The 13,215-nt window shown below is 39.8% G+C and overlaps 1 protein-coding gene across 1 annotated transcript in view; it reads right to left on the bottom strand.

The window, feature by feature from the left end:
* WDR44 (WD repeat domain 44) overlaps window positions 1-10,735 on the bottom strand; it is an 88,093-nt gene extending 77,358 nt beyond the window's left edge. Inside the window, exon 1 of the mRNA XM_052663398.1 lies at window positions 10,659-10,735. Coding sequence (XP_052519358.1) covers window positions 10,659-10,735 — 77 coding nt within the window. The remainder of the gene's footprint in view (window positions 1-10,658) is intronic.
* Window positions 10,736-13,215: the final 2,480 nt, after the last annotated feature.

Raw genomic sequence — 13,215 nt, 5'->3', positions numbered from 1 at the left:
TAGAAAACGACATATTTCAGTAATTAAGCATTTTAGTTTATAAATTCCACTTTTACGATTTATCTGAATTTCTACTTCTGCATTCTTTAATGAAGGTGTATTTAAAACCTGATAAAATATTCTAGAAAAATCTCAAATTACCTAGAATGCTTACCTATATAAAACAATCTGTAGGGCAAGTTTATTATTAAAAATATTATTCATCCTTATTCCACCTTAAATAGTTATTATTGAGAATATAATTTTTCTAATTAGCTACTGGAATGCATTTTTCCCATTAATTTCATAGCCAAAATGTTTGACCAGCTGGAAAATATTAAAAACCACCACATGCATTCATTGTGACTGCTAGAAAACACCTCTGAAGAGGAAGGGGGGGTGCGGAGAAACATTGCGTTTCCAATTAGTGACTTGTAGCTAAAAATATGAACCAGAGTTATACTGCAAAAAAAAAAAAAAGGAAAAAAAAATGTGGTCTAAACAACTAACAACAACCTACAAAAAAACAATTACAGAAAAGAAAAATCTTGGATCAAGACTTTTTGATGAAGCACAGAAGCCCAAATCAGCAGTGTCTCACATCTTGAGTTTTCCCTTAGAACATAGAACATAGAAAAACAAAGAACATACCCTTTGAAATGTAGTAGCAGTGTCTGGGATTCCAGCTTTTTCAGGAGCAAGGTCATTTTCTGACCTAGCTACCATAGCATAATCAATTTCTTTAAAGTATAAAAAGAAAAGCATTTAAAATATTGCTTTTTGTTGTTTTCAAGAGTGAATTATACATACCCAACTGGCAGGAGAGTCAGCCTCATCATTTTAATAACTCCTGTTTAAAACATATCATCGAAAAATGTTTATAGCTTAGAAAAGTGAAGTGGGAGGGACCTAATGTTTTACATCTTCATTTAAAATCATAATTTAAGTATCACAAACTAGTGAAATTCCACTTTTGCTAGCTGATCCCTGTTGACCCTGAGCTGTTTATTTGCAAAATTAGCATAACTGTCCTGTCTCACAAAAATTGTCCTATCTTACAGAACTGCAGGATAGTCAGAAGAGATAATGTAAATAAAATACTTTGAAAATTAATGTCCAACATTAATTGACAGTATGGCATTACCATTCTTGCATGTTTAACAACATGCAGGACTATAATACTTCTTTCTTATTGGGAATACATTCAATCCTGGGTGGGGGGGAGGTTGGTAACAAGAAATCGATATGATTGCAGGATAACTGGCAACACTTCCCAAGGCTTCACTGTTAACACAATATTTACTGAATACAGAATGTACCCAAGTTACAAAGGTCCTATAAATCTAAGCCACCGTCTTTGCCTCAGTCCCCTCCATTTCTTCCCTTCACTCTTATAGGAACCAGTATGTACAGGAATGGGAAGTGGGAGTGAAGATTTGAGAGAAACCAGGAAGTTCAAAAGTACTGCTAGAAGAAATTGTGAAAGGAAGTGGAAAACCACAGAGCATCCCTATTACCACCAAGGATAGGTGATGCTTTTGAACTGTGGTATTGGAGAAGACTCTTGAGAGTCCCTTGGACTGCAAGGATCAAACAAGTCAATCCTAAAGGAAATCAGTCCTGAATACTCATTGGAAGGACTGATGCTGAAGCTCCAATACTTTGGCCACCGGATACAAAGAGCTGCCTCATTGGAAAAGACCCTGATGCTGGGAAAGAATGAGGGCAGGAAGAGAAGGGGACGACAAAGGATGAGATGGTGATGGACGTGAGTTTGAGCAAGCTCTGGGAGATGGTGAAGGACAGAGAAGCCTGGCGTTCTGCAGTCCATGGGGTCACAAAGAGTCAGACACGAATGAGCGACTGAACAACAACAACACATCAACTGCAGACATCTCTCCACCCAGGAAAATATGGCAAAGGTTAAAAGTTAACAAACGGGAGCTTTGACCTGGGATAAAATAGGTATAGCAAAGTTCACTTAAAGGAAAAAAGACTGATCTCTGTACCTAGCTTTAATCTCTAAAGCCAATCCAATAAAGATAAAATTGCATAATACTGACAAACCCACTCACTTTCACTCACAAAGGTACTAGTTTTATCAAGCTACCTATTCCTTCTGCTCACCTATCTTCCACTAATCCAGTGCTCCACTCTACCTGTGACACTAACCAATCCCACTTACCAATGCATCTGCTATATCCAATTTAACCAATCTTTCCCTTATTCATCCCCAAAGACCCACCCATTCATTATATATCATCCACCAGTTTCTTCTCACTTGTTAAGGAAGAATAAACTATTACACCAGGGAATCTCTGTACTAATGACCTTGAGGTAAGCTAGGAAAGAGAAAGCTGGGGGTGAATGGGGTGGAACTGGGGCTGAGAAGAAATGTTGAAACCACCTGTCATTTGGGTAGATAAGCATATTTTAAAAGAGTGATTTAAAAAAAAAAACACACAAATTGTTAATAGTACTGCTAATAACTAGAACCCTAACAACAGACTGGTTCCAAATAGGAAAAGGAGTACGTCAAGGCTGTATATTGTCACCCTGCTTATTTAACTTCTACGCAGAGTACATCATGAGAAACGCTGGGCTGGAAGAAGCACAAGCTGGAATCAAGATTGCCGGGAGAAATATCAATAACCTCAGATATGCAGATGACACCACCCTTATGGCAGAAAGTGAAGAAGAACTAAAGAGCCTCTTGATGAAAGTGAAAGAGGAGAGTGAAAAAGTTGGCTTAAAACTCAACATTCAGAAAACGAAGATCATGGCATCTGGTCCCATCACTTCATGGGAAATAGATGGGGAAACAGTGGAAACAGTGTCAGACTTTATTTTTGGGGGCTCCAAAATCCCTGCAGATGGTGACTGCAGCCATGAAATTAAAAGACACTTACTCCTTGGAAGGAAAGTTATGACCAACCTAGATAGCATATTCAAAAGCAGAGACATTACTTTGCCAACAAAGGTCCATCTAGCCAAGGCTATGGTTTTTCCAGTAGTCATGTATGGATGTGAGAGTTGGACTGTGAAGAAGGCTGAGCACCAAAGAATTGATGCTTTTGAACTGTGGTGTTGGAGAAGAGTCTTGAGAGTCCCATGGACTGCAAGGAGGTCCAACCAGCAACTTCAAAGAATGCTGTTCTAAAGGAGCTCAGTCCTGGGTGTTCTTTGGAAGGACTGATGCTAAAGCTGAAACTCCAATACTTTGGCCACCTCATGCAAAGAGTTGACTCATTGGAAAAGACCCTGATGCTGGGAGGGATTGGGGGCAGGACGAGAAGGGGACGACAGAGGACGAGATGGCTGGATGGCATCACCGACTCAATGGACATGAGTTTGGTTGAACTCTGGGAGTTGGTGATGGACAAGGAGGCAAAGAGTCAGACACGACTGAGCGACTGAACTGAACTGAATAACTAGAAAAATAATTTCCTCTGTCTCCCAATTTAATAAAGATGTTCAGAAACAAATTTAAATGAGGACTATGGATATTAAGTTCATCCATGGCTAGTCTTTCCAGTTCAAGAGTGATGCCAGAAAGAACACTTTTATCTCTTCTCTTGAGCCTACTTAGTAACCAGGATGCCTGCTTCTGAGAAAATGGTTTGAATACAGCTCTACATTCTATTTATTGGTTCTCTAAAGAGTTTGACCTGTGGTTCATAAGAATGCTCACAGTTCAATGAGTTTGTACTGGAACAGTCTATTACAATTAGTAGTGGTCAAGTACATTTTATACAGGTATGGCTTCCTCTGTACAGGCTGCCTACTGGAAAACATTAAAGTTTTCTGTCAGTACTTTCCAAAATTTTTATGGTTCATCCTAGGCCTTTAAAAAAAATTCCTATCCTCCCTTCCCCCTTTATTTAAAAAATTTTAGGGATTAGGATCCTGTGGATAAAGTAAAACCTTTTCTGCTCTGTAGCCTATTTGTGCAATTAAAATAAAGTTCTCCTTGGGGCATCATCAGAATTTAGTAACTACAGTTTTGAACAGGATAAACTAATCTTAAAATGCTTTAAGATTAAATGATTTTCATTTTAAATGCTCTTAAACCATTCAAATGATTTAAAAATAAAAATTCAAGCCAGGAAATTTTAATTTAATCATTTCACAAACTCAGAAGCTTACTACATAATATTCTAATTCAGAAAGATAAATATTTCTTGAAAAGTACACAACATATCTTAAGAGAAATTCTACTCTGATTTTTAAAAACACATTACTTATGTTATTGTTATATATTGAAACACACACCAAAATTGGCTAAAGTATTAAAAGATTAACCACCTCAGTTAAACTGAAAGATTAATTAGGAATATTTAGAAAGATTAATCAGGCATATATTTATTATTACACTATATAATATTAACAAGCATGAGCACCAAAAAGAAACATTAACACAAACATTATATAAACTACTATATGAACTATCAGTCTATATATTCTAAATATTTCTTCAACATTCTTATTTTTAGCAAGACAAACATGTTTGTAACTTAACTATTTTAGTTATTTGAATTGTGAGGTTTTTACGAGATTTTAAAAAATAGAACATAATAAAGATCTGTACAACTATTCAATCTTTACGTTTCTTTTCCCATTTATCAAAGGCTGCAAAAGAAAGATAAACTTTCCTATTAAACAGCTAAACTGTTTTCCAAAATTAGAATGAAAAGTCCAAACATCCTTTCTGCTAGCTACAGAAATAATTTTTGGTAGAAGCCAGATTATTTATTTGTGAGTTGATGGATCAAGGTACTTTTAAGTCACTTCAGCTAGCTGGTGATGACATAAAGTCTAAAATCCTATTTGTATATATTTGTTAAATGGTAACTCGATCTTGAAATTTATTCTAGCTGATATGACAAATGGATGGCCATTGAATGCCAGTGATGTAATGCATTCAGTCTTCAAGAGAATGACTAACAATGGAACTGATAAAATTAGCATGAGAGAAATATTGCCTAAACATGTTCCTGTTAAATTCTATATGTTTAAAATTTTTGGGGACAAAAAGGTTTTGTGAACTTAAAACCAATTGACCCTAATGGAATGCCAAGCTGAAACTGTCAGACAGCTGCAGCTGGTAATAAAATGCTAAGATCTGGAGGGCTTTAGCAGAACCTGATTATATGGTAATCCTAGTATCTGAGCAGGCAAAAGAGCTAGAAAAATAACTGATAGGCTGGTTGCTACAGTAACCACGATAAATTTGTATAGGACTGGGGAAAAACATTGGGGTTGCCATCAGGTACGAGGCCCACATTATGTCTTATGCAGTTTTCCCACAATTTTGGATCATGAGATGACAGACTAATACAAAGGCTGCTCAGTCTGAAATAAGAGAACAGATAAGATTCCACTCTGAAGAGTAAGAAAAGCACCCAATTAAAGGTTTAGCTTGTTAGCAGAATAATATCTGACAGCAAGGGTGGAACAAACCTTGTGAAAGTTTGTAGAAATTAGCTTTGCTGTGGGTAGAAAACAAAAATGTAGGTTAATTAGCAATTCAAGTTAAATATCAGTAGGGCATCATAAAGTACCTACGATTTTTATTACTTTAAATTCTTATAGACTATTAATCTCTCACAGAAAGAGTTGTTTAATTCACTGTATAGGTGTGTATCTAAAACAATACTAAATACTGTGATTCATCTGATCTCAGTTATCCATGTCCCAGTAAGCAGTCTGAGAACCTGTCTCTCGGCTTCGGGGGCTGCCTTCACCACCTACTCCATCACCATCACCACCACCCTGGCCTCCACCTATGTATCCCAGGAAGTAATCACCAGAATTGCAGGCAGAGTTTGAGGAGGAAACAAACAGCCTCTTCAAGGTGCTTGCCTGGCAAATTCACCTGACTTTGTCAAAATCGAAACAATGAACTGAAAAGAACACAAGGACTGTCATGTACTGTGAAGGCTATACAGGTCTCAAACAACAACAATGAGAAGTTACTTTTTGTTCTGTAGGACCATCATTGAACCGTCAACATCCTACAACTATCTAGGTTTTTAACATTTTTAAAGATCAAATTTTATCTACCCTATTTTTTGAAGTAGGTTACCCCAAGAACAGAATAAAGTTTTCAGTTTTAAGAGTTTGTACAGATTCAAATTGAGTCCCCAAACTGCAGTACTGCTTCAGACTGTCCTACTTCCATGAGTTACCAAACTGACAGTTGGAGGCCACTAAATTTAGAGCATATTACTAATTAATATGCAAAAGGTCCCCTCCCACCTCTACATGATGCTACATGGTGTGATTAAAAAAGCATATGTAAATATATTTCTATCAATCCACAAAGCCAATAGCAATCAAATATAATTCATCTATGCTTCCAGGCCAACCCATGAATAGCCATTTTTAATAAGGTTGTTAAATAACAGCTTATTTTTAATAGGGCTGTTAAATAACCCATATCACGCAAATAATTTTTAATTGAAATGCATCAATTTTCAATTCAGAGAGAAATGTTTCTGATGTCCAAGTGAAAAACTGAGTTTTCAACAAAGGCAGTTAGGCAACTTTTTTAGACCAAACAACTCTTTGGGACAGTTTGATCTCAGTTCTTATGACTTAAAAATCAAGATTTGGGTTATTACTCCAGTCTAAAATAATAGACCACAATTGACAATAAACTAACAAAACAAATAACCATCCCTGTTCTTTTTTTTTTTACTTTATTTTACTTTACAATACTGTATTGGTTTTGCCATACATCAACATGAATCCGCCACGGGTGTACACGTGTTCCCAATCCTGAACCCCCCTCCCTCCTCCCTCCCCACATCCCTGTTCTTATATTAGCTGTTCTGTTCTGTCACTGTTTTTTCATCCAGACTTGGAGAAAATTAGTGCGCAAAAGTGAGGATCCTAGAATATTCCATGTCCTCTGACAGCAAGACATGAAAGAAACAGAATCATATTAGATGTAGTTGACTATCTCAGGAGTCCCGCTAACAGAGTATGTGCCAGAAACCTACAGCAGGAATAACTGCCAAACTTTCCTTCCTTCTACAGACAAGGCATCATGGTATAAATGAGCAATCAGGAGACTTGAGTTCTAGTTCTGAGTTTGCCACTAATCAGCAATGTGTCACTTCCCCTCTCTGAGCATAGTTTCTCTTTCAGTTAAATGGAAGAGCTGGGCCAAATGATCTTCTGTCCCTTCCTACTCTAAAAATTTTACCATTTCTTCCAATAAAAAAATAAAGAATGCTCAAAACATCACGTTTGTTTTTACAACATGTTCTCAGTGCAAGCCTTTAGTATGTGTATGCATAATCCACACAAAATAGCACAAACATTCATTTCACATATAATTTACCCAGTAAATATCGAATTTCAAATCTACAGGTCTTAAATCATGTACCAAATACCATCAAGTCTGTTAAACTCTCCTCAAATTAAAGATGAGGAAATGAAATGACTCATAGTCCAGGGCTTTTTTGTACTATATCAAACTTTCTCCTCCCTTTCCTGCTTTATCAAAAGATAGCATGATAGCAGAAGATAATTCTAGACAGTGAAACTGATCTGGATTCAAGTCCTAACTTTGCCATTAGTTTGCTGTGGCACCTTGGACAAGTCACTTTCCTTTCTCAGGGCTTTGGCTTGCACAGTTTACATGAAGGAGTTAAACCAGATGTCCCTTCCAGCTGTAACATGCTATGATCTTATAACAGCCCTATCTGACAAAACAAAATACACATTCTTGAAAGAGAAAGTGGGAATTTCTAGTCAAGAGAACTGAAGTTTGGGCTACTAGTTTTAAATATATGCACCAGTTCAACTTAGCAAGTTGGTCCTAAAGCATTTGACTCAAGTATCTCTTGGAGGAAATTACCTTGAATACACACACACACACACACACACACACACCCCACACACACCCACACACACCCACACACACCCACCACACACCACACCCACCCACACACACTCACACACCCCCACACACACACCCAGTATGGGGCAGCTATGATGTACTAGAAAAAAATACTGGAGTAGGAGTCCAAAGAACTGGTTTCAAATCCCAGCTGTCACTTACAAGCTGTGTCCCCTAGGCCAATTTATTAACCTCTTTGAGCCTAAGGTTCCTCATTAAAATGGAGAAAAGAATAAGGAAATCTGACCTAAAATATCAACCAAAATAAAGCATTGTAACTGTGATGTACATTGCAAAGCTGGACAAGTGGAGTTGATCTCTCACTGTGGAAAAGTAGCTGCATTCAAATCAAGTCATCCTACAAAAAACTGGACTGATTTTTAACTTTATTAACTTTGATTTCAAAGAGTAGAATAACAAAGCTGAAGACACCATTGGAAGGGGAAAAGAAGAAAGAAATCAGTTTTAGGAAATGGATTGTTTATCTGGATTCTGCTAATTAACAAAACATGAGATAACTCTCAACAACCTACTCAGTTTACTACAATCTGGTGAAATGTTCTGTGTAGTCTAGAACATGCAATGCAAGGAACATTTCTTAAAGTGCCCAAACCGGGTCGGTTAACCTCTTAGAGTGCATACGGTGTAAATCTCCGAGTGTATCTCAAGGGAGAGAAGATACTTCTAATAACTGATATTTGATGATACCATAAGTTTTCACAAATCAAGATTTCTCGCTCATTTCTAGGTTGTTAGTTACCCAGCCAAGTTTCCTCACAGTACCTTATGCAAATAACAAAAACTGTCACAAAGGACAGAGGGAATGTTAATAATGCCAACCTTGTGCAGTCCTCTCAGTACTGCTAGTTCTTTTCAGATTAAATTGTCCTGATTAAATTTACACAGGTAGAGCTTAATTTCCTTCGAAATCCCCTCAATAATGCAGGATGGAGCCTTGAAATTCATAGACTGACAGTAGTTTTACCCATAGAGCTCAACATCCTCAATATTTGGGCAGGTTAGAATTAAAATCAGAAGGCTGGGTCCTAAGAGATGTTTTTACTTTTTACCTAGCATATCAAAGGATCAAAGTGCTTGAGAAGTTTATTATCCCAGGAGGGAAGAAGTGACTAGCAATTCTATCAAAATGACTCATTCAGTTTAGATAAGTTAAATAACTCCAAGTTGTGCATACTTCCTCCCAAAGTAAGCACCCTGTGAAGTTAAATTTGCTAATTACAAGGAAGGAAGGAGAAGGGAATGAACACTGGAGTTCTTTCTGCCAGGTACTGGACTACTAGGCAGTTTACACAGGTCCTGATGTAGCTGCTCGTCAAAATTAAATGTTACATTCATTGAAAAGAAACAATACTCATACAGCTCTAAATTTATTAAATCATATGATTACTTTAAGGGGAATACCAGGAAGACAAAATTTAATTTCACAGGACTCCTATATACTTGGAAATCCAAGTGAATTTTCTATCCTCTACCATCTAGCTGTGAATTTGTGAAGTTAAAGGAGATTCAATGCCATCTCAAGATTGGCCATTGCCAACCTTCAAATCCTATACTAGTGATTTGAAGGTTGGTGGAAACACACTCATTAACGACCCACCAACATACATTTTCTCTGCTTTTGTCGCTGTAACTTTTGGGGTACATATTATATATAATACCCATTCAGTTTTAGAACGACTTCTAGAATGTACAGATAATATTAATTTGCATTAAGGTATTTCTTCCACGGGTAAGCTTGCAAATTGAAGGCAGCTGACTTTTGGAACCATATTAGTGACTTTTACAGTAACATGACAAATTTTACCCATTTTCAAGTTCCTATAGCACGAAAATGTATTTCACTGCCTCTAGTGCCACACAAGACCAGTAGACGAGTTCGGTGAACTCGCTTTAAACATTATTCCAACTCGGAAGAGTCGGGAGTGGGTCAGTAGAAGTCCCAGGCAAGCGAAGCATTCCAACTACTGTAGTTCCTACTCAGAATCTCCCTATTAATCACCACTAAAACATTTTGCAGAATTAGATAAAGAGCACAAAGCTGTGGCTCTCCTTCCAACCACAGATTACTCAGCACTTGTTTGTATCGCTGTAGTCGGTTGTACACATTTCTGTACGGCAACTCTTTTTAAGACCGCAGTCTCGCTAATTGTAAAGGACCTCGTCTTCGATTTCCTCTGCCTCATGGCAAGGTGCTATTTTAATAAAACACCGTAGATCTAGAGTACATCAGCTAGAGGACTTTCCTAAGTAAACACCCAGTCTTCCCCCTCCCCTCGCTCCGCTCCTTTTCTTTTTGTGCAACCAAAAGAGGACAGCAAATAGGGAGAAGTAGAGACACCTCTGAATCGGATAGGTAAGTTAGCGGCAAAAGAAGAAAAAAAACCCGTCACTGCAATTCCTGTTACCGCTCCTTTAATCTATGGCCCCCAAGGCCAAAACGGATGTTTCAAGGTAAGCTCTGAAACCCTCAAATACACATCTCTGGTTCTCAAGCTCGTAAACTGTCCCACCTCGCAGAAAGCTGGACAAGAGAAAGCGGCTCCGAGAGAAGCCCGGGGGCCGTTTACCAGGGCCAAGAGGGGGGCTTGCCCGAGGTGGGCGATTGCCCTCCCCGGAACTCACTCTGAAGTAGCCGAGGGAGACGGAGGGGCTGCGGCGACGGGACCTGGAAAGGGGGTAGGGGGGAAGGCACAGGGGAAGTCAGGAGACGGGGACGCCTGGCTTCTGGGCCAGGGCTCCGGTTACTTACCCGGTAGGGTCGCCGCCCTCAAGGTGCACATCTTCAGGGGCATCAAAGAATTCCTCCGTGTCGCTTTCCGACGCCATTTATAGGACACACCCGCGGGTGAGGGGGCCGGCGCCGCCTGGAGGGAGGGTGACTCTCGTCTCCTCCTCGTCGTCCTCCACACCGGCGAACCGTGGGGAGGTGGGTCCCGGGGAGGATGAGGAGGGAGCAGACGATCTGAAGAGAGGAGCTGGACAGGGGGCCGCCGGCAAGTGCCGGACTGAGGCAAATAACCGGCAGAGCGGCCGTCTGAGGAGGCGGCGGTGGACTGTTGCTGCCGCCGCTCCCGGCGATAGGTGTGTGAAGAGAGCGAAAGAGGCGGTGGCTCTCCTCAGTGGGGGAGGGCGGGCGCGCGGACGACAGCAGCTCCAATATCTCCCGCAGCGGCAATTACAGCTGCTGGGAGAGCCAGTTGCCCGCAAAACACGGACGCGCACCTACCCTCGCGAGATTTCGGGAGGGGCCGGTGGGGCGTGGGTGGGGCGAAGAGGAGGCGGGGGCGGTTCCTGCGAGGCAGAGCTCAGATTTTTTGTACTCTAGAAGCCTATCAAAACGGCGCAAGCGCCGTTGAGGGTGTTCGGTGAGGGCCGGAAGTAGTGGGGAAGGGTGGGGATGAGTGTTCTGAGGGGAGGAGTCTAGAGCCTACGCCTGAGCCACGCTGTCCCCCGACTTTGTGGGAGCGCGCCTGATGTAGGTGGGGTCCGGCAGAGTGTCCCATTCACTAACTCTGCAATTCTAAACAGAGGCATTTTTAGAGGGGTGATTTGGAGTTTGCTGTTTTTCTTATGAGGAAATGGTGTCGGGATAAGTTGGCATTGTGGTTTAAATTTTCGTCGATTTAATTTATCCAAGCCCAGATTCCCAAACCCTAGGGAGTAGGCGGGTCCACCTCCTCTAGCGTTATGGGGCATAACCTGTGCTATTTAGTACAAGATCTCTAATTGAGATCTCTAGATAGGATCCTGCTGGCCAGAGGGTGGGGTCCAGGAGAGATAGTGGGGAGTGTGCCAGTTCGATGGAGTAATGATGAATTTGTTGCTGGAGCTGAGCCACTGTAGGGCCTCCGGTTACTTTCTCTTTACAGATAACTATTGTTGCCCACACTTAACGGGAGAGAAATTCTTACATACTGGTCAATATGTGCATCAGTCAAATGGTAAATACATTGAGCAGATTCCGTTGCAAGGATAAGAGCTTGTAACTTAATTCTGATCCTCAACTGCCGTGTCCAGTGATGAAAATAGAAAGGTGCTTATAAAAAACTAAGATGTTCTTTGTTAACGCATCATTGACCATCAAAATGATAATGCTGATTTTATATATAATCGGGAAACATTTAATTTTCCAACTGCCATGACAGGAAGGCACTCGGAGCTGTTTGCACAATTGTTGCTCAAGATGGCGGCAGAAAAGCAACTGGGACCGGGGTCATGGCCTCAGAGAGGCTGGAATGGGATTCTAGATTCCTACGTGGAAAGCTACCAGGAAAAGATCTGGGGTTGTCTGGCGAGTTTGTGTAAAACCGAATGCCATATACTATGTATTCTTTAACACCCTAGGGAGTTGAGGGCAAACGCTGCATAATCAAATAGGGTAATATTTCTTGCAGCAAACCATATGATTATTCATAAGGGGTAGATAAACACCAGTAAGTAGCCACCTTCAGTTCAGGTCAGCTACTACTGTCAGATAAGTTTAGGTTAGACTAAATTGACTGTCAAATAAGTCACTAAAAATACAAAACAAAAATGTTTGGCTTCCAGAGCTTTTTGTAATTAAGAAGTGCACATAAGGGATTTGTGGACCCAATTATTAGCTTTTATGTGTTTTAAACATGCTAATTTTCTAGGTTTAAAAATATATCTCAAAGTACAAACTTTTTATTTTGTTGCTCACTATAAGGGGCTTCCCAGGTAGTGCTGATGGTAAAGAACCCGCCTGCCAATGCAGGAGACCCAGGGTTCAATCCCTGAGTCAGGAAGATCCCTTGGAAGAGGGCATAGCAACCCACTCCAGTATTCTTGCCTGGAGAATCCCATGGACAGAGAAGCCTGGTGGGCTACAGTCCATAGGGCTGCACAGAGTTGGACATGACTGAAGCAACTTAGCATACAATCAGGAAAGATATGCTTTTTTCCCTTATGGATTATGGAAAGATATAAATAAATAAACTACCTGAATTTATTTTCTTCCTAGCTATGTAATAGTGAATTTACATTTGCCTTAAAATTTAAAACTTAATGTCATGTTCTGTTTTAGGTGCTGAGCATAATTCAAAGACGAAGACAATTTACTTCCTGTTTCCCAGGAGCTCACAATCTAGCAATGGAGGAAAATACAGTCTCCTAAGTTGGTGTTTTTTTCATTATTTCATACCACCTCTCTTGGACCTTTTAAGGTACCTTAAACATTATGTTTAGAGAAAGCTGAAATGAAATAGGAATGATAATCCAGTAACATTTTTAGAGCTGTTCAAGTTATCTATTTAAATGCTTTTATCAATTTTATGAGAAAGTGAATT

The sequence above is a fragment of the Budorcas taxicolor genome, chromosome X, assembly GCF_023091745.1.
Source record: "Budorcas taxicolor isolate Tak-1 chromosome X, Takin1.1, whole genome shotgun sequence".
NCBI lineage: Eukaryota > Metazoa > Chordata > Mammalia > Artiodactyla > Bovidae > Budorcas > Budorcas taxicolor.
This window is presented reverse-complemented; position numbering and strand designations above follow the sequence as displayed.